We start from the raw sequence: 22,609 nt of genomic DNA, 5'->3' as shown, positions 1-22,609 counted from the left end.
TATCCCTTTGTAGCCTCCTTATGCCCTCTTCATAACTTACTTTCCTACCTATCTTTGTGTCATCAGCAAATTTTACAACCATACCTTTAGTCCCTTCATCTAAGTCATTTATATAAATTGTAAAAAGTTGAGGCCCCAGCAGAGTTCCCTGTGGACACCAGTCGTTACATCTTACCAACCAGAAAATGACCCATTTATACCTACTGTCTGTTTCCTGTTAGCTAGCCATTCTTCTATCTATGCCAATATGTTACCCCCTACGGCATGAGCTTTTATTTTCTGCAATAACCTTTGATGTGGCACCTTATCAAATATCTGCAGGAAATCTAAGTACAATAGATCCACCGGTTCCCCTTTATCCACAGCACATGTAACTCACTCAAAGAACGCCAATAAATTTGTTAAACATGATTTCCCTTTCACAAAACCATGTTGACTCTACCTGATTACCTTATATTTTTCTAAGTGCCCTGCTCTAATGTCTTTAATAATAGCTTCTAACATTTTCCCTATGACAGATGTTAAGCTAACCGGCCTGTAGTTTCCTGCTTTCTGTCTCCCTCCCTTTTTGAATAAAGGAGTTATATTCGGTATTTTCCAATCTAACAGAACCTTCCCTGAATCTAGGGAATTTTGGAAAATTAAAATGAATGCATCAACTACCTCACTCGCCACTTCTTTTAACACCCTAGGATGAAGTCTATCAGGACCCAGGGACTTGTCAGCCCGCAGCTCCAACAATTTGTTCAGTACCACTTCACTGGTGATTCTAATTTTCTTGAGTTCCTCCCTCCCTTTCATTTTCTGACTTACAGCTAATTCTGGGATGTTACTTGTATCCTCTATTGTGAGAACTGATGCAAAATTCTTGTTCAAGTCATCTGCCATCTCCTTATTAGCCATTATTAATTCCCTAGACTCACTTTCTATAGGACCAATGCTCACTTTGTTAACTCTTCTCTTTTAAATATCTATAGAAACTCTTAATATCATAGAATCATAGAAAGTTTAAGGCACAGAAAGAGGCCACTTGGCCCATCATGTCTGTGGCGGCAAAAAAAACGATCCATCTATTCTAACCCCACCTTCCAGCATTTGGTCCGTAGCCCTGCAGCTTACGGCACTTGAGATGCATATCCAGACTCCTTTTGACTGTGTTGAGGGTCTCTGCCTCAACTACCCTTTCAGGCAGTGAGTTTCAGACCATCGCCACCCTCTGGGTGAAAAGGTTTTTCCTCACCTCCCCTCTAATTGTTCTACCAATCACTTTAAATCTATACCCCCTTGTCACTGACCTCTCTGCTAAGTTGAATAGACCCTTCATCTCCACTCCATCCAGGCCACTCAAAATTTTGTACATTTCAATCAGATCTCCCCTCAGCCTTCTCTGTTCCAAGGAGAACAACCCCAGCCTATCCAATCTTTCTTCGTAGCTGCATTTTTCCAGTTCTGGCAACATCCTTGGAAATCTCCTCTGTATCCTCTCTAGTGCAATTACACCCTTTCTGTAATGAGGTGACCAGAACTGCATACAGTACTCAAGTTGTGGCCTAACCAATGAGTTATACAGTTCCAGCATAACCTTCCTGCCCTTGTAGTCTATACCTCGGCTAATGAAGGAAAGGATTCTATATGCCTTCTTAACCACCTTATTGACCTGTCCTGCTACCTTCAGGGGCCTGTGGACATTCACTCCAAGGTCCCTTACTTCTTCTACATTTCTTAGTATTTTTCCATTAATTGTGTATTCCTTTGCCTTGTTTGACTCCCCAAATGCATCACCTCAATCTTCTCCAAGTTGAATTCCATTTGCCACTTTTCTGCCCATCTGATCAGACCATCAATATCTTCCTGCAGCCTATAGCTATTTTCCTTGCTATCTACCACACGGCCAATCTTTGTGTCATCCGCAAACTTCTTGATCATGCCCCCTACATTTACATCCAAATCATTAATATACACCACAAAAAGCAGGGGACCCAGAACTAAGCCCTGCGGAATGTCACTGGAAACAGCCCTCCAGTCGCTAAAACAGCTGTCAGCAATTACCCTTTGTTTCCTGCCACTGAGCCAATTTTGTATCCACCTTGCTGCATTTTCCTGGATCCCATGGGATTTTATTTTTTTAACCAGTCTGCCATGTGGGACCTTGTCAAAAGCCTTGCTAAAATCCATCTATCTTCCTTGTTACTTCTTCAAAAAATTCAATCAAGTTGGTTAAACAAGATCTTCCCTTAACAAATCCATACTGACTATCCTTGATTAACCTGTGCCTTTCTAAGTGACAGTTTATCCTGTCTCTCAGAATAGATTCCAATAATTTGACTGACTGGCCTGTAATTATTCGGTCTATCCTTCGCTCCCTTTTTAAACAGAGGATCTGACTTTATATTTCTAGCTAGCTTTCTCTCGTAGTCTAATTTTACCTTCCTTATCAATCATTTAGTCATTCTTTCATTTCCCACCTGCGTGTAACACCAGAAAAACTTACCACATTAGTGCCAATTTGCAATCTTGTAATTGCTACCAGGGTTCGCACCAATACATAATCTGGCCTACACATGACTTCAGTCCCTTACTATATCATTGACTTTTAATGCCCTCATGGCAACTAGGGATGTGCATTAAATATCGCCTTGCCGGTGTTGTCTACATCCCAAGAACATTTAAAAAATACAAAATACAAATTTTGTATCATGTGTTTCAAATGGTGAATTTAGACCTCTTATGGTCAGATTTTCTTTGGTGTATGCTCAAGTGTTGAATATGGGCATCTTGCATGTTATTAGTTTTGGAATGGATTAGAGGCACTGTAAATGAGGCTGATGAATAGAACATTACTGCTGACCATTGCTTCTACATCCATTGTGTAAACATTCTGCTACTTCACAGAATGATATATAGGCTTTTTCTTAATTTCACAAACACAAGTCTTTCAAGATTGATTAGGTTTTGCAAAAAGCATATGGGATATAGGACATTATAAATAGAGGCATTGGCCTGAATTTTTTTGGCGTCCGGGGACCCCAATGACAGGCCCAAAAGCCAATGGCAACCCCACCTGAACCATTTGTGGGCTCCCCGGCTGGATTTTTCAGCCTTCAGCATCGGAGCTTCCATCCCTTTGAGGGAAAGGAGCCCACCTCCAGGAGCTGCTGGCCAATTGGAGGGCAGGCAGCACAGTAGTCTCCGCAGTGCCACTGGGAGCGGTGGCCACTGCTAGGACTTTCTTTTGGTCCATGTTTGAACCAAGGCTGTAATGAGGTCAGGAGTTGAGTGGCCCTGGCAGAACCCAAACTGAGCATCACTGAGCAGGTTATTGCTAAGCAAGTGCCGCTTGATAGCACTGTCAATGACACCTTCTATCACTTTACTGATGATTGAGAGTAGGCTGATGGGGCAGTAATTGGCCAGGTTGGATTTGTCCTGCTTTTTATGTACAGGATATACCTGGGCGATTTTCCACATTGCTAGGTAGATGCCTGTGTTGTAGCTGTACTGGAACAACTTGGCTAGGGGCACGGAAAGTTGTGGAGTGCAAGTCTTCAGTACTATTGCTGGAATGTTGTCAGGGCCCATAGCCTTTGCAGTATTCCATGCCTTCAGTCGTTTCTTGATATCACGTGGAGTGACTCGAATTGGCTGAAGATTGGCATCTATGATGTTGGGGACTTCAGGAGGAGGCCAAGATGGATCACCCACTTGGCACTTCTCGCTGCCTTATCTTTTGCACTGATGTGCTGGGCTCCCCCATCATTGAGAATGGGGATATTTGTGGAGCCACCTCCTCCTGTTAGTTGTTTAATTGTCCACCACCATTCATGACTGGATGTGGCAGGACTGCAGAGCTTAGATCTGATCCGTTTGTTATGGGATTGCTTAGCTCTGTCTAACGCATGCTGCGTCCCCTGTTCGGCACGCAAGTAGTCCTAGGTTGAAGCTTCACCAGCTTGACATCTCATTTTGAGGTATGCCTGGTATTGCTCCTGGCATGCCCTCCTGCACTCTTCATTGAACCAGGGTTTGTCCCCCGGTTTGATGGTAGTGGTAGATTGGGGAATATGCCGGGCCTTGAGGTTACAGATTGTGGTTGAATACAATTCTGCTGCTGCTGATGGTCCACAGCACCTCATGGATGCCCAATTTTGAATTGCTAGATCTGTTCGAAGTTTATCCTATTTAGCACAGTGGTAGTGCCCCAAAACATGATGGAGGGTAACCTCAATATGAAGACGGGACTTCATCTCCACACGGACTGTGCGGTGGTCACTCCTACCAATACTGTCATGGACAGATGCATCTGCGGCAGGCGGATTGGTGAGGATGAGGTCAAGTATGTTTTTCCCTCTTGTCGGCTCCCTCACCACCTGCTGCTGACCCAGTCTAGCAGCTATGACTTGAGGACTCGGCCAGCCTGGTCAATAATGGTGCTACTGAGCCACTCTTGGCGATGGACATTGAAGTCCCCCACCCAGAGTACATTCTGCACTGTTGCCACCCTCAGTGCTTCCTCCAAGTGATGTTCAACATGGAGGATTACTGACTCATCAGCAGCGGCAGGAAGACACCCTTAATTGGCCACTTAAGTGGTGCAGTTGGCCTCTGGACAGGAGGGCCGTCCTTCACCTTCCCTGCCGCTGGTAAAATGTCATGATGGCAGGAAGGAGACGGGCACTCCACCCCTGCCTTCCCTTGCCATTTTATGGGCCCCTCCCTCCTTGCCTCCCAGCCCATCCCTAGAGGGCTGGTAAAATCCAGCCGTATAGAGTGCAAAAACAATAAAATTATGCCGAACATTTATAAATCACCGGTTGGGTCTCATTTGGAGTATTGAGTTTAATTCTGGGCACCACACTTTAGGAAAGATGTCAAGTGCTCACAGAGGGCACAGCAATTCCTAGAACTGTTCCAGGGCTGAGAGACAATGCTGAGTACAGAAGCTGTGATTGCATCACTTCGAGCATAGAAGATTAAAGGGAAATTTAATATAGTTGTTCAAAGTTATGAAGGTTTTGATAAAGTCGATAGAAATTGTTGCCACTGGCAAGGAGGTCAGTAACCAGAGGACACAGCTTTTAACATAATGGCAAAAGAGACAGGTGGGAAATGAGGGGAATTGATTTATGCAGCAAATTGTTATGACTTGGAATGCACTATCTGAAAGAGTAGTGGAAGCATACTTAATAGTAACTTTCAAAAAGTAATTGAATATATACTTGAAAGGGAAATTTTTGCAGGACTATCTTGAAGGAGCAGAGGAGTGGGAATAATATGGATTGCTCTTTGAAGGTGCTGGCTTAGGCAAAATTGACCGAATGGCCTCCTCCTGTGCTGTGCAATTCTATGATTGATATAAATATAGGAAATCACTGACATGGATGTAGTCTTCTGAATTTGCCTTTATAAAGTTGAGAAAAATACAGGAAGGTAATCAGTGATATGGATGTAATCCTGTGAAATTTTCTTCAGTTTTTGTGCGCTCAAAATCTCAAAACAGTTTCAAATGAAGATTAAAAAGTTTTAACCAAAGAATCAAAAAGTTCTTGTTATAGAAATAGAACAGTAAGAAAATTTCAGGTGTGAGTTCTGTTTTATCTTTCAATTCAACTGCGATGTAAAATAATGCTGACTAAAGTTGAAATACAAAAGGCAAATAATTCTTAATAAATCATTACAAAACTGAATAAAAAGGACTTTGAACTTCATGTTTGTTCATTTACAATGTAATTGCCCCTTAAATGAAATGTCCTTGTGCTTTAAATGCTTTATGATTCCACTAATGTGAATTGGGCTGGATTTGCACTACATCAGTCTTCACCTGGCCCAGTGTGGCCGTATCCAGACATTTACTGATTTTGTCACAACTGTCTTATATTTCAGGATCACTTAATCACGGCATTTACCCATTTGCTAACTAAAGGTTAGTTTTCAGGGGATAATTTTGAAGCCATAGGGCTGAATTTTACGCTGCCCCAGCGGGTCGGTTGGGGGTGGCGTAAAATTGAGTGGGAGCCACTGGTCAACTTTACAGCGGTTGGCGGAGTGGGGGGGGGGGGGGGGAAGGAAAACGGCCCGCCCACCTGAGGCCAATCAAGACCCTTAAGTGGCCACTTAACGGCCACTTAAGGGCCTTCGCCCGCCTCCATGGGGATTTTACTCGTGGCAAGCGGACGTCCGGGAGACGTGAAAGGCTGCCCAGTGAAAGCGGGCGGCCTCTGAGCACCCGGGGGGTTGGCCCTGACAAACGGGCACAGGGTGCCCAATTGAGAGCTGCCCCTGCTTCCCCAACCACCCCCAGGACCCAAGATGCCCCTCCCTCACTTCCCCCCAAACGACCACCCTTGCCGAGACCAATTTCCCCGTTGTTGGCCAGCTCCCGTCCACCTGGTGCGAAATCCAGCCCTTGCTCTAGTCCGCTGGCTGCTTCCCTCCTCTCGGACACTCGCCCCTTCTTCGAGCAAGCGGCCGTAGAGTAGGAAGGGGTAGGGGAGAGCGGGAGGGGGTTGGGGAGAGTGGGAGGGGGTGGGGTGGGGAGAGCAGGAGGGGGTAGGGGGCAGCGATCTGCCGGAGAGCGGGAGGAGGAGGGGGGAGCGAGCAGCCGGAGAGGGAGAGGGGGAGGAGGCAGCGAGCAGTCGGAGAGTGGGTGGGGGTGGGGGGAGCGAGCAGCCGAAGAGGGAGAGGGTGATGGGGGAGCGAGCGGCCAGAGAGCGGGAGGGGGAGGGTGAGCGAGTGGCTGGTTGCTGGGGGGGAAGCGAGGAGCGAGCGGTCGGACAGTGGGGGGATGCCAGGATTGAGCGGCTGGAGAGCCGGGAGGTGGGGGGAAGCAGGGAGCGAGCAGCCTGGAGTGAGTGGTCGAGGAGGGGAGAGCGTTTTCCTGCGCGTGCGCCAGTTAGTCCAGGCAACACAAGATGTAGGCTGTGCATGCGCAGGAGACCGTTTGAACATTAGCGCAGCTTGGAGCACTCTGATGATGTCAGCGAGCCACTGCGGTATCGGGAGTGACTTTGTAATTTTATACACCCAATGAAATCTCCCCTAAGCCTCCACTGTTCCAAAGAAAACAATTTCAGCCTATCCAGTCTTTCCTCATAGCTAAAATTCTCCATTCTTGGCAATATCCTCGTAAATCTCCCCTGTATCATCTCTATTGTAATCACATCCTCCCTGTAATGCAGTGGCCAGAACTGTACACAGTACTCTAGCTGTGATCTAACTAGTGTTTTATACAGTTCTAGTATAACCTTCCTACTCTTATACTCTATGCCTCAGTTAATAAAGGAAAGTATCCTGCATGCTTTCTTAAGCACCTTATCTGCCTGTCCAGCCACCTTAAGGGATATGTGGATATGGAAGGTCCCTCTGTTTGTTTACAATTCTCAGAATCTTACCATTTAGTGTGTATTGTATTGCCTTATTTGTTCTCCCCAAATGCATTACCTCACCATTCTCCGATTGAATCCCATTTGCCACTTTTATCCCCACCTGACCAGTCTGTTGATAGCTTCCTGCAATCTACAGCTTTCTTCTTTGCTATCAGCCACATGGCCAATTTTTGTATCATCTGCAAACTTCTTAATCATGCCCCCACCCCCCTTACATTTAAATCGAAATCTTTGATATATACCATGAACAGCAAGAGACCCAGTACTGAGCCCTGCAGATCCCAGCTGGAAAAGCCTTGCAGCAACAAAAACACCCGTCAACCATAACCCTTTGCTTCCTGTCACTGAGCCAATTTTGGCTGCAACTTGTCACTTTCCCTTGGATCCCATGAGCTTTTAATTTTCTGACTAGTCTGCCATGTGGGACCTTGTCAAAGCCTTGCTAAAATTCATGTAAACTATGTTAAGTGTACTACTATCATTGACCCTCATTGTTATCCCCTTAAAAATGCAATCAAGTTAGTCAGACAACTTTCCCTTAAACCATGTTGAATGTCCTTGATTAATCTGTGCCTCTCTAAATGATGATTTATACTGCCCTTCAGAATCTTTTCCAATAATTTGCCCACCAATGAGGTTAGGCTGACAGGCCTCTAATTATTTGGGCTATCCCTTCCTCCATATTTAAATAACAGTACAACATTAACAGTCCTCCAGTGGAAAATTATAGTTGGAGCTGCTGCTATTTCTTCCTTTGCTTCTCTTAGAGATTCATTTTGCCTGGGCCTGGTGATCTATCCACTTTAGTGGATGCTAAACACCTTAATATTTCCTCCTTCACAATGCTTAGCCCATTCAATATTTCACAGCCCTTCTCCTTAACTACAATGTCTGCTTTGTGCCCCTCTTTTGTGAAAACAGATGCAAAGTATTCATTCAGAACCATGCCTGCATTGAGCGCCTCCACACACAAGTTACCTTTTTGGTCTTTAACCGGCCCTACAGTTTCCTAAGTTATTCTCTTGCTCTTTATCTATTTATAAAATATCTTTGGGCTTTCCTTGATTTTACATGTCAATATTTTTTCATGCCCTCACTTTGCTTTCCTAATTTCCTTTTTAATTTCACCCCGTACTTCTTTTACTCCTCTAGACTTTCTGCAGTATTGGCATCTGACATAAGCTTTCTTCTTTTGCCTTATTCTACTCTGTATACTCTTTGACATCTAGGGGATTCTAAATTTGGGAGTCCCATCCTTTTTCTTTTTAGGACCATATTTGTTCTGAACCCTCTTTATCTCCTCCTTGAATATCTCCCACTGCTTTGACACTGATTTACCTTCAAGTAGCTGTTTCCAGTCCACTTGCCAAATCACTTCTCAGCTAAGTAAAATTAGCCTTTCCTTAATTTAAAATGTTCACCCTTGGTCTCTTATCCTTCTCCATGACTGCTCAAATCTAACTGAATTATGATCACTACCACTAAAAAGCTCGTCCACTGATAGCCCTTCCAACTGCCCAGTTTCATTCCCTAAAACTAAATCCAGAACTTCCCCTTCTCTTGTTGGGCTTGCTCCATACTGGCTAAAAGAAAAGTTCTGAATGGATTTTAAGAATTCTGTGCCCTCTATATCTTTTACACTGAATTTATCCCAGTTAATGAGGATATTACTGCCCTATTGCACTTCTCAGCAATTTGCCTACATATTTGCTCTTCTATTTCCCTCTGATTGCTTGACGGTCCAAAGTATACTCCCAGCAATTTGTTCCTCCATTCAACCATATAGTTTCATTTGATGCTCCTTCTATCATATCATCCTTCGCCAAGCTCTGATAGTTTCTTTAACCAATATTGTGACACCTCCTTTTTTATCCCTCTCTCTATCCCATCTGAAAACCCAGTACCAGAATATTGAACTGCCATTCCTGCCTTCTTTAAGCCATTATTCAGTAATAGCTATGATATCATATTTCCAAGTGTCAGTCTGTACCCTCAGTTCGTCTACCCGATTCACTCGACTCCTTGCATTGAAGTATATATCACTAATCACTGAACAACTCCTTTGTTGTCTATTTTCTAGCCTTTGTTTCCTAAACCTTCCATTCTCGCATACTAATTTTCTGCCTTCTATTTCCAGCTTTGCTTCTGTCCCTTCTGAATATATGCTCGGGTTCCCATCCCCCTGAAAAGTTAGTTTGAACTCTCCCCAACAGCACGAGCAAACCTCCCTACCATGATATTGGTCGTAGGCTGTTGAGATGCAATGCGTTCGACTTGTACACGTCCCACCTTCCCCAAAACTGGTCCCAATCAATGTTCCCTCTAAGCTGCACGGCTGCACAGGAACCCAGAAGTTCTCATGCAGGCCACACACAAATAGGCCCATTTAAGTTACTGCACATGTGTGGTCCCACAAAAAAATTTAATGCAAACTTAAATAAATTACCCACTACAAAAAATTTAGAGGGTAGATTAGTGCCAATGTCTTCGGATTACACGAATAGGATGGGAATAAAGGGATACGGTCCCCGGAAGTGCAGAAGGTTTTAGTTTAGGCAGGCATCACGATCGGCGCAGGCTTGGAGGACTGAATGGCCTGTTCCTGTGCTGTACTGTTCTTTGTTCTAATATAAAGCCCTCCCTCCTGCACCATCTCTCCAGCAGGACCTCATCCCTCTTTTTAACTATGTCATTGGTACTGATATGGACCATGACTTCTAGCTGTTCATCCTCCCCCCTCAGAATGTTTACAGCCACTCAGTGACATCCTTGACCCTGTCACCAGGGAGGAAGCATGCCATCCTAGAGTCATACCTGCGACTGAGGAAACGCAGGCCACCACATTTTGAGCTGTCTGCCGAGATCCCCAGGTGTGTACTGTTACTTTATGGCCTTCGTAATGCTACAATTTTCCACAGTGCCACATCCATCTGTGGACATTTGATGGAAATCAGATTGAGCTCAGCTTTGATGGCCTCTCCCCCATCCTTTCCGTGAGGTGGCTGTCTGCATTTGTGGAACCATTTCCAAATTTCAGTTACCAGCTCAGTAGATGAAGCATAACGAGAGTTTTTATTTACTTAACCATTGTTGAATCTTTTTGTTGTACTGTTTTACTCCAGTTATATATTTTTTTAAATAACAGAAATCACAAAACAGGAAGAGGCCAGCTGGCCACTCATATGCACGATGGTTCTAACTCTTCAACTGAAGTTTTCAACTCTAATCCCACTTCTCTGCCCTTCCTTGTTTTAATAGTTGTCACTTTCAAATACTTATTTCCTTTTTAATTTATGATATACTCTGTATCTCAGTAATTGCTATGGTAAAGCATTCCAGCGTTCTAATAATTGTGAAAAAAATTCTTCTAACCACCCCCTTCACTCTTCCAGCAATAATCCTGATTCTAAGCACCCTTGTTACCGATTCGCCAACCAGTGAAAACAATCTCACTCAGCAAGCTTGGCATCATCTGTGGAGAGAGAAACAGAGGGGGGAGTTCACTGCAGTCTGCCATGGCGGACTTGGTGGCGAGTGGGGTGATAAAATTAGGTGGGAGGTATTTTTTTTCGCATTGCTATGTAGGTGCTTCCATTATTAATATTTCTGAGGACTTATGTTGAAAAGGTTATGAAAATTGGTTCATTTGAAAGACTGAGGAGATGCTTGGATTTTGGATTTTTTTTAAAGAGTTACTGGAAAGACATTGTGGATTAAAAAAAAACACACTTACTGGAAGAGACAATGAAGTACTAAATAAACATAAGGAGCCTTGCTGGCTATTGGAGTTGTTTACAGAGAAGTCACACATCTAGGTTTGTAGGTTGTCAGGAGTTTTGGCTTTCTGATTTGGGCTTGAACTGTTTGAATGCTCAGTTGTTGTGTAGCCTGCTAAGAGAGAAACCACCCAATTCATGCTTTTCCACCTGTTTTAAAAAATAATCTGAGAACCCAGTGTGATAGCTGAATCCACTGATGCAGTAATTCTCCCAAAAAGCTTGCAAGACTACTCCTCGATATCTCCTGAACAGAACTGCAGCAGAAAGATCCCAGTGAAGCCATCTATGTGCACCTGGACACCAGACCAAAGGCCATCCGAACAATCCATATCTTATCCTTTTTCTTCAAGAATTGACAATAACCTGGCCAAAGTATTTTTTAAAAGTTGATCCAGAGCCAGTTTCTTCATTTTCTTTATTTTTTCTTTAACTGATGTGTGTGTGTGTGTGTGTGTGTGTGTGTGTTAGGTTATTTTAGAAAAGCAGATATTTGTACTTTCATATTTCAAACTGTGGGTTAATAAGCTTTGCATCTTTGTTGATTAATCTTGTTTTATAATAAATCAATAATGTTGCTGTTTATTAAAGAAAGCTGGTTGGCAGATTTTTATTCTGAAACTAATATAGATAAAGTGTATAAATGGCCATAAAACTTTGAAACACATGTTGTGACCAGTGGATTAGTAGAACTAGAGAAAGAGAGTGCATTCCTCCAACCTCGGTCGTAACATTTAATTGGGGGCTCGTCTGGGATAACCCAAAGTTGACAGAGTGCAATTGTAAGTGGGGTAATAATATTTGAAAAGGGGAAAAGGAAAATGCCAGGTTTCTTGTGCCTTAGAGTAAAGCTTACACTGCCGGAATGGCTACTTTTGATGCAAGTGCGTTTGTGCAGCAGCCTGGAATAAATTATGATTTTTTAAAGGCATTGTCCACTGACAAGCTGTTAAGTGTGGTGGAGCACTTGAAGATAGATATTAGACCAAAAGTTAGGAGACCTGAAATTCAGCTACTGGTGGCCAGACAACTGAAGATTGAAGTGAAAGTGCCAGAGGGACAAGTAGAATCGGAAGAAGACAAGGTAACACTGGCACAGATTCAGTTGGACAGGAAGATGTTAGAGCTAGAATTTCAAAGAGAGGAAAAGGAAAAAGAAAGGGCATTTTAAAGGAACAAAGCAGAGTGGCAGGAGAGAGAAAGGGCAACAGAAAGAGAAGAAAGGGAAAAAGAAAGGGCATTTCAAAGGGAGCAAACAGGGCAGCAGAAAAGAGAAAGGGGATTTCAAAGAGAGCAAGCAGAGCAGCAGAAAAGAGAAAGGGCATTTCAAAGAGAGCAAACAGGGCAGCAGAAAAGAGAAAGGGCATTTCAAAGAGAGCACGCAGAGCAGCAGGAGAAAGAAAGGGCAAGAGAAAGAGAAAAAGAAAGAGAAGAAAAGGAGAGAGAAAGGGAATACCAGCTTAAACGATTGGGACTCAAACAAAAAGGTGGTCTTGACTCCAGGGAAAATTCTGATGAGGAGGAAGCTGACTCCAACTAGGGTCCCAGTGGGAAGCTGTTTAAATTTGTGCAAACCCTCCTGAAGTTTGAGAGGGATGTAGAGGCATTTTTATTTCTTTTGAAAAGATAGCTAAACAGATGAGGTAGCCAAAAGAAAACTGGACAATGCTCATGCAAATCAGGTTGAGAGGCAGAGCTCATGAAGTTTATGCTTTACTTTCTGAGGAGGCTTCTGCAGATTATGAAATGGCAAAAAAGGCTATTCTCACTACTTATGAGTTAGAATTAGAATTAGAACATTACAGCGCAGTACAGGCCCTTCGGCCCTCGATGTTGCGCTGACCTGTGAAACCATCTGACCTACACTATTCCATTTTCATCCATATGTCTATCCAATGACCACTTAAATGCCCTTAAAGTTGGAGAGTCTACTACTGTTGCAGGCAGGGCATTCCACGTCCCTATTACTCTCTGAGTAAAGAAACTACCTCTAACATCTGTCCTATATCTATCACCCCTCAACTTAAAGCTATGTCCCCTCGTGTTTGCCATCACCATCCGAGGAAAAAGACTCTCACTATCCACCCTATCTAACCCTCTGATAGCTCTGATAGTCCCTGATAGCTCACAGGCAGAAATTATGGAACCTCCAGAAACAGCCAGGGCAGACTTATATAGAATTTGAGAGGGTAAAGCAAATTAACTTTGATTGTTGGATGCGGGCATTAAAGGTAGAGACCACGTATGAGACCCTTAGGGAAATAGTTCTCCTGGAGGTATTTAAAGATTCACTCCCTCCATTAGTAAAAATCCATGTAGAGAACTTGAGGGTTTCAACAGCCAGACAGGCAGCTGAGATGGCTGATGACTACGAACTTGTCCACAGGTCTAAACCTTTTTTCTGTTACTCCCACAAACCCAAGAAGGATAGAAGGTGGGAAGGTGAAAGGAAGGCAAGTAACCAGGGACAAGAAGGAACAGTTGGGAGCATAATGGGATCTCCTCCTCAGGCCAGAAAGGAAATTGCTGAGGGTGGGAATGAGGTCCGGAGGATGAAATGTTTCCATTGCCACAAGGTGGGACATCTTCATGCGGATTACTGGAAGTTGCAGGGTAAACCCATGGGACTTATTGGGGTACACAAGGGCCTGGCCGAGAGTACGACAGATCAAGCTGTAGCTCTGACTGCAGCTTTAAGGCCAAGTACAAAAAGCCACTTTGAATGCAGGGGTTGTGAACAAGATACCTGAGAGCTATAGTGAATTCTTGTCAAAAGGAAAAGTAACTCCTTATTACTCAAGTGAGGCAGGTAAACCGTTAGTTATACTTAGGGATACAGGAGCCGCCCAAACTCTTTGCTGGGGAAAGGCATGACTTTTCCACCAGAGAGCACATTGAATGCCAAGGTTTTAGTGAGTGATATCGGCAGGGAGTATATACCCGTACCTTTGTATCAGGTGTACCTGGAGTGTGACCTAAGGTTTGGAATAGTAACCATAGGAGTTTTCCATAGTTTGTCTGTAGATGGAGTAAACCTATTCCTGGGGAATGATTTGGCCGGAGCAAAGATAGTAGCTGCTTCAGTAATCACAGAAAGACCAAGTGAAGTCAAGGAGACAGAGGGCCAAATTTTACAGCCCCCCGCACCCCCCAGTGTCGGGGGTCATGTCGGGGGAGAGGTGTAAAATGCCTCAGGGAGAGCCACGGACCTCGATACAGGGAAGGCCCGGCCCCCTATTGCTGGCGGCTGCGAGTCCTCATGGCGGCTCCCCCAACGATCGGCGACGGGACCCCAATTTCAATATGTAAACTAATGTAAATACCTGAATTAATTGGTGCCGGTGGCTTTATCTCCCGCACTTTCAGATCCTTGTCCAGGGAGGGTAGAGGGCAAGTGATGCATTGCATGGTTATTGGGGCCGGGGGTGGGGGGGGGGCTGATGGGAGAGGGGCAAATTAAATGTTTTAAAAAAAATTTGTAATCTCTTTCTTTAAATATTTAAATTAAATGGAAGGACTCGAAGCCCTTTAAAAATGACATCAGCGCCTGTGCAAAGGCTGCTGACGCCATTGCAGAGGACGGACAGCCTGCCCCCTCCACGTCATTGGGTGGGCGGTCCGAACCGGCCATTTAAATGAGCCGCCGCGCTGAGTATCACAGCGGCTCCATGACTTGTGGTCCGCACAGGCGGACCGACATTGTTTACCAATATTTCAGCCCAGAGCAGTTGCAGGAAAAAGTTCCAGGAATTTTTCCTTCATGTGTAGTGACCCGAGCAATGGCTAAACATGTTCCATTGTCGGACGTGAAATTGGCACCACAGGCAGATATTTGGCTATCTGAAACTTTCTTTGGGAATTTGGATAATCCGAAGGAAATGTTCATTAAGTCTTCTCTGATCGAGGCTCAGCAAGCCGAACCAGAGTTTAGTAAAGTCGCACAATCAGCTCAAACCGAAGCTGAGGCGGAAGGAGTTCCGGAATCCTATAATATTAAAAATGGAATTTTGATAAGGAAGTGGAGACCTCCTCACAGACTTGCGGACAACAAATGGACGTTGGTTCACCAGATAGTGGTACTGCCCAGGTATCACGAGGAAATATTAAGGATAGCCAATGAAATTCCTATGGCAAGACATATAGGGGTCCAGAAGACTCAAGCTGCAAGTCGACATTTTTACTGGCCAGGTCTTCACAAGGACGTGGTGCAGTTTTGTAAAACGTGCCATATGTGCCAGATTGTGGGAAAACCGCAGCCTGCAATAAAACCAGCACCTCTAATTCCCATACCAGTTTTTGGGAAACCATTTAGTAGAATGTTGGTAGACTGTGTGGGACCTTTACCGAAAACAAAAGTACGACACCAATATATACTCACTATTATAGATATGGCTACTCGGTTCCCGGAGGCCATTCCCTTGAGAACAATTTCTGCTAGGATAGTGATAGAGAAGTTAACCCAATTCTTCACTCGATATGAATTACTGGTTGAGAATCAGTCGGATCGAGGTTCCAATTTAATGTCTAAAATTTTTCAGGAACTTAGGAGTAATCTGGGCGTAAAGTTAAAGTCCTCAGCATACCAGCCACAGACACAAGGAGCTTTAGAATCATACCATCAGACCCTCAAAACGATGATCAGGGCATTCTGTCATGAATATCCCCATGATTGGGACAAAAGGCTAGAATTTCTTTTTTTTTGTTTCTTTTCATTGCCACTAGGGATTCACTTAATGAGTCTACCAGTTTTAGTCCTTTTGAATTAGTTTATAGACATGAGGTAAAAATTCCTCTGAAACTAATCAAAGAAAAGTTTTTAGAACAGAGGGACAAACCTTCCATGTTAGATTATGTAGCCGTGTTCCAGGAGCGGCTCACGAGTGCCTGCAAAGTGGCTCAGAAACACCTTAAAGCTTCCCAAACAATCATGAAGAAATGGGCAGACAAGCATGCCAAGACCCGAACATTTCAACCTGGGATGACGTATTACTGCATTTACAGGGTGAACCGCTGAAAACGGATGATGCAGAAGGAGGTCTAGACAATTTCCAATTCGTTTGTGGGTTGTGGGCATCACTGGCTAGACCAGCATTTATTGTCCATTCCTAATTGCCCTTGAACTGAGTGGGTTGCTAGGCCATTTCAGAGGGCATTTAAGAGTCAACCTGGAGTCGCATGTAGGCCAGACCAGGTAAGGATGGCAGATTTCCTTCGCTAAAGGATATTAGTGAACCAGATGAGTTTTTATAACAATCGACAATGGTTTCATGGTCACTATTAGACTAGCTTTTAATTCCAGATCTAGTGATTGAATTCAAATTTCACCATCTGCCTTGATGGGATTTAAACCCATGCCCCCAGAGCATTAGCCTGGGCTCTTGATTACTAGTCCAGTGACATTACCACTATACCACCACCTCCCCAAATATAAATTGAACCTCCTTCTGAAGAAGGGTCAGTGACCTGAAACGTTAACTCTGCTTCTCTCTCCACAGATGCTGCCAGACCTGCTGAGTATTTCCAGCATTTCTTGTTTTTATTTCAGATTTCCAGCATCCACAGTATTTTGCTTTTATTGAACCCCCCCACTATCCAGTTAGCTAACACTGAATTGTTAGGGAGATTAGACACTATGCTTTCATATTTAGGAGACCTAACAAGGCTACTCACAGTATTTAAAGGAGTCTGTAGGGACAAACCAGGATTTACAACCTTTGCCATACATGATGTGGATGTAGGAGAATCCTCTCCTATAAAACAGCATCCTTATCACCTAGGTCCAGAGAACCAGGTCCAGGTGAAAGCAGAAATCCAATACATGTTGGAAAACCACCTAATTGAACCCAGTCAAGCAGCTGGAGTTTCCCAGTCATGTTAGTGCCTAAGCCTGACGGTTTAACCAGATTTTTCATAGACGACAGAAAGGTTAATGCAGTAACAAAGGCAGACTCCTACCCAATTCCTCATTTGGAAGACTGTATTGACAGTTGGCAGTGCCACGTTTCTTACCAAAATAGATTTGTTGAAGGGATACTGGCAGGTTCCTTTAACACCCCGAGCTAAAGAAATATTGGCCTTTGTCACACCAGTCATACTTTTCCAATTCTGAGTGATGCCATTCGGGCTAAAAAATGCCCCAGCAACTTTCCAGAAACTAATGAACCAAGTGGTAGCCAATATTCCTAACTGTGTGGTTTACTTTGATGATGTGCTGGTATACGGGTGACACTTGGAAGTTCCACTTAGAAGAACTAGAAGCTCTGTTTAGAAATTACAGTTGGCTGATTTGATGATAAACCTTGCCAAAAGCCTGGGTAACCTACCTAGGGCATATATTCGGGCAAGGACAAGTGTTGTCAAGAACAGCAAAAGTACAAGCATTGGTGGAGTTCCCTGTCCCTAAGACTGAATGAGAAATGGTGAGGTTTTTGGGGATGTGTGGTTTCTACTGCAGGTTTGTACCAAATTTCAGCACTATAGCTGCTCCACCGACAGATTTGCTACAAAAGAAAGCCAAGGTACTATAGTCAGGGGGGTGCCAAACATCTTTTGAGAGGCTGAAAGCAATTTTGATTAATGAACCAGTGTTGGCTACTCCAAATTTCACTAAGCCCTTCAAGGTAGAAATCAATGCCAGTGACCTGGGGGTAGGTACAGTCCTGTTACAAGATGATAAATCAGGCATAGAAAGACCAGTGGGATACTTTTCCAAAAAGATAAATTCACACCAAAAGAGATACTCAACAGTGGAAAAAGAAACCCTGGGTTTACTACTAGCTCTTAAACATTTTGAAGTATATGTCTGCCACGGCTACAGAGAGACACTGTTATATACTGATCAAAATCCCCTAGCCTTTATTGAAAAATTCAAAAACTAGAATGCCAGACTATTTCGATGGAGTTTCCTATTGCAGCCTTGTGACTTAAAGATAATCCACATTACAGGCAAAAACAATGTAATTGCTGATGCTTTGTCCAGAATTTAACTTTGCTTTGAATTATTTGAGTACAAAAATGGTACAGGGCATAACGGTATTAGTTACAGGTAAAGAGTGAATGAGAATGAGTGTGTAAATGTGTTTAGTTTTTTTTATATTTTGTTTTTTGTCCACACATTATAATGAAATGCATTTAAAAATGGTGTTTCATTCCTCCAAGGGTGGAGGTATCATGAAGGTGCTTCTATTATTAATATTTTTTGATGACACGTATTTAAAAGATTGTGAAAATTGGTTCATTTGAAAGACTGAGGAGATGCCTGGATTTTGGATTTGTTTTTTTTAAAAAGCGTTACTGGAAGGGCACGTTGGATTTTTTTTAATATACTTACTGGAAGAGACAATGGAGTGCTAAATAAGCATAAGGAGCCTCGCTGGCTATTGGAATTGTTTACAAAGTCACATGTCCAGGTTTATGGTTGCGAGGAGTTTTGGCTTTCTGATTTGGTCATGGACTGTTCGAATGCTCTGTTGGTGTGTAGCCTGCTAAGAGAAAAGCCACCCAACTCATGCTTTTCCACCTGTTTTGAAAAATCTTCTGAGAATCCAGTGTGATAGCTGAAACCACTGATGCAGTAATTCTCCCAAAAAGCCTGCAAGACTACTCCTCAATGTCTCCTGAACAGAACTGTTCCAGATAGATCCCAGTGACAGCTGTCTATGTACACCTGGATGCCAGACCAAAGGCCATCTGGAACATTCCATATCTTATCCCTTTTTCTTCAAGAATTGACAATAACTTTGCCAAAGTATTTTTTAAAGTTGATCTCTGCAGAGCCAGTTTCTTCTTTTTCTTTATTTTTTTCTGTAACTGGTGTGTGTGTGTGTGTGTAATTATTTTAGAAGGGTATATATTTATATTTTCATATTTCAACCTGTGGGTTAATAAGTTGGATCCTGCAGCATGACCCGCAGCCGCTCCGCTTCAGTGGGAATCTCATGCCAGTTGCCCTCAAGGTGACTGCTGCATTCAGTTTTTTCTCCAGCAGCTCCTTCCAGGGATCCACTGGTGATATATGTGGCACCTCGCAGTCTGTGACCCACAGGTGCATCAAAGAGGCCCTTTTTTGACATGCCAATGATTTCACCTACTCGCCTGTAGATGAGGACAGCCAGGCAACAAGGTCTGCAGCCTTTGGCACCCTCGCTGGGTTTCCGAGAGTGAAAGGTGTGATCTACTGTACTCCTGTGGCCATTAGAGCTCCCTGGGACCAGCTTCCTGTCTTTGTCAATCGCAAAGACTTCCACTCTTTAAACGTACAGCTGGTTTGCGACCACAGGAGAAGAATCATGCATGTTCGCGCACATTTCCCAGGGAGCTGTCATGACTCCTACATTTTGAGGAACTCCCAGCTGCAAGCAGTTTTTGTGGAACCAGCTGAAATGGACTGATGGATCTTGAGTGACAAGGGTTACCCACTGTGTACATGGTTGACGACACCAGTACATCATCCCAATGTGCTGCTGAAGAGAGGTACAATGTCGCTCACGCATCCACCAGAGCCATCTTGAACACACCATTGGCATGCTGAAAATGCGATTCCATTGCCTTGGCTGGTTTGGAGGGGCTCTTCAGTACGCGCCACAGAGGGTGTCACGAATAATCATTGTCTGCTGTGCCTTGCACAAGATGTGGCAACATTCTGGAGGTGAACAGTGACCTGGTCCTCAGCAGTCCTCTGATTGTCAGGCACATGCTCCCTCAGCTGCTGGGACGTGTCTGTGTTGTGCACACCAACTTGTGACGCAGATTCTAATCTTAAACCCCACCCCCCGCCTCCCCTCGGACCATGTGGATGTATCTGTGCTAGTGGAGGTGGAAGAAGAAGCAGGTGATGGTGCACCCTCTGGGGCATTGGCTTCTTCTTCCTCCCCAGAAGAGGATTCTGGGGCCACGTGCCGTTCTGCGACTTGAGTGTGGGCACCTGCAGTGAAGACACAAACAAGCACTTTAATCATGTGCTTCACATGAGTTCACACAACTTCCTTCAGTTTTCACATATGGCTGCAAAAGCAGAGATGACACTTCATCCTTACACCTTGTGGCTCCTGTTTCACCATCTCTGCTCGCCCTGCTTCCCTCCTCTCTTGCAATCTCAGATGCCTCCTCTTCAGCAGTGGTCAGCATCCTTACATCACTGTCTTCTCCTCCTGTCTTTTCACGCTCACGCTGTTTGTGTCTTCGTTTATCCTGCAGCAGACAAGTGCAGATTTAATAAAATGGCAAATGATGCAACACAACCATTGCATGCACGCATCACCATCGCTCATTCTGAATTGGCTTTTGAACGACACATCAAATCACGTAAACAATGCCAATCTTCATCTTGGCGCATCATCACTTAGTGAATGGCACCAAGACTGCTCACACATTCCACTGCATTCCTTGTGTACCCTCTGCCTTAAAGACACTGAGTCAAGGAAGAAAACAATGGAGTAGTTTCACCAGGACCACTTACCCTCGCTGATCTGAACAAGTCATTTGTGCACTTGCGGCACTGCACCCATGTTCTATGAGTGACCCCACGGTTCGAGACCTCCTCTGCTACCTCTATCCAGGCCACCTTGGTGAGGCGGGAAGGTCTTCTGACTCCACCTGCAGGGAAGAGAACCTCCTGCCTTTCCCTGACGGCCTGCAGGAGAACCTGCAGGGAGACATCACTGAACCATGGGGCAGACGCTGCCTGCTGGCTACCATTTGATTCACTTTGGATGTAAGGAAAATAAATGATCTGAAGTTGGTGGTGAGTTTCACAAAATAATGAAGGCAAAAACATTTTGATTTCAGTAAAAGCTTCAATTTATACTTACACGATCCTTGAGGCTGCAAGCACAGAACGTTTTATATCTGTGGCAATCATGGTGCTCGGGGCAGTGACAGCGGGTTCCACCACTGAAAGGCCGCCCCCGCCACATGATCCCACGTGTCTCCCGTGCCCGTTGCCGCATGGCTAATTTAAATACAAAATTGCATGGGAAACGGGATTTGCGGCGGAAGCGGAAGTTACGACAACTTCCGGTCCTGCTGTCGGAAACCCCGTGACACTAATGAGAATTCACACAGAATTAACATTCAGGTTGTCAACCTCTTGTTCCGAACTGGGTTAACTTTGTTTATCTCTCCACAAATGCATCGGACCTACTGAGTACTTCCAGCATTTTCTGTTTTTATTTCAGATTTCTAGCATCTGCAGCATTTTGCTTTTGCAAAAAATTTCACTGTCGTACTTTGTCAAACCTTTCAGAATTTGGAAAACTTCTTTTAACTCCCCTCTTAACCTTCTCGATTCCAGTGAACAAAGTCACATTTTATGAGTCTTCACAAATATAACCTCTAATTCCTAGTATCATGCCAGTGAATTATCACTGTACATTTTCCATTTCTCTGGGTTCCTTCCTATCATGGAATGCCCAGAACTGCATACCATAGGGGAAAAACAGGTTGTATAATTATCATGAGGTCTATGCATATATTTTGTTACATCCCCATAACTTAAACGCTTTCTCACAGTCCATACTGTTTGATTTGCGGTTGCCCCATTCAATCTCAGTAATGAAATTACTTAGTTGTTTGTATGTATGAACGAGAATTAATATTGTTTCTTTTCTGTTTAGTTTTAAGAGTGTCCAACATGGAAGTCACATTTTGTTTCGTGAATTCAACTTCATCAAGGCCACACCTTACAATAGAGCTTCATTTATACGAATGTTCTGGCAGTGCTTTCGACAAATCGGCAAGAATGGAGGTAAGTCATTCTTCATGATTCTTTAAGAAGGTTCATGGGATTTCTGTGTTGCTTACAAAAATAAAACTTGTTAATGTGATCTTCTACTTTCAAATTTTATTCAGAAGTTATTCAGAATTTATGCAGCTTCTTTTGTAAAGTAATTATTTCATGCAATATGTTGGTAGCTTGCAGCTTCACCATCCTGCAACCGACTGTTTGGGGAAAGAGGGCGTATGCTTTACAAAACTGCTATTTAAGCTAGAAGAAACTTTTTTGCTGTATGATTAAATGTTATTTCCCACAGGTGGTCTGGGAAAACTAGGATTTCTTTTTCACGTTTGTATCCTTTTGTCTTATGTGGTCACAGTTATTCAGCTGCAGGAACCAGAACCACATGTTTTTTAAACTGTCATGGTCCTGTAGTTTTTTTTCCCTGAAATATGCAGTTTGCCTTTAAGGCTTAGAACATAGAACATAGAACAGCACAGTACAGGCCCTTTGGCCCACGATGTTGTGCCGAACCTTTAACCTACTCTAAGATCAAACTAACTACCTACCCTTCATTCTACTATCATCCATGTACCTATCCAAGAGTCGCTTAAATGTCCCTAATGTATCTGCTTCTACTACCACCGCTGGCAGCGCATTCCACGCACCCACCACTCTCTGTGTAAAGAACCTACCTCTGGCATCTCCCCAAAACCTTCCTCCAATCACCTTAAAAT

General features: G+C 43.8%; 1 protein-coding gene across 1 annotated transcript in view; it reads left to right on the top strand.

Moving 5' to 3' along the window:
- The window catches only part of cstpp1 (centriolar satellite-associated tubulin polyglutamylase complex regulator 1), a 458,657-nt gene that overhangs the window by 238,555 nt on the left and 197,493 nt on the right, over nt 1-22,609 (top strand). The window contains exon 3 of the mRNA XM_068046902.1: nt 21,772-21,902. Within this exon, the coding sequence (XP_067903003.1) occupies nt 21,772-21,902 (131 nt within the window). The remainder of the gene's footprint in view (nt 1-21,771; nt 21,903-22,609) is intronic.

This window comes from Heterodontus francisci, chromosome 14 (assembly GCF_036365525.1).
Source record: "Heterodontus francisci isolate sHetFra1 chromosome 14, sHetFra1.hap1, whole genome shotgun sequence".
Lineage (NCBI taxonomy): Eukaryota > Metazoa > Chordata > Chondrichthyes > Heterodontiformes > Heterodontidae > Heterodontus > Heterodontus francisci.
Note: the sequence above shows the minus strand (reverse complement) of the source record. Positions and strands in the feature narration are given on the sequence as shown.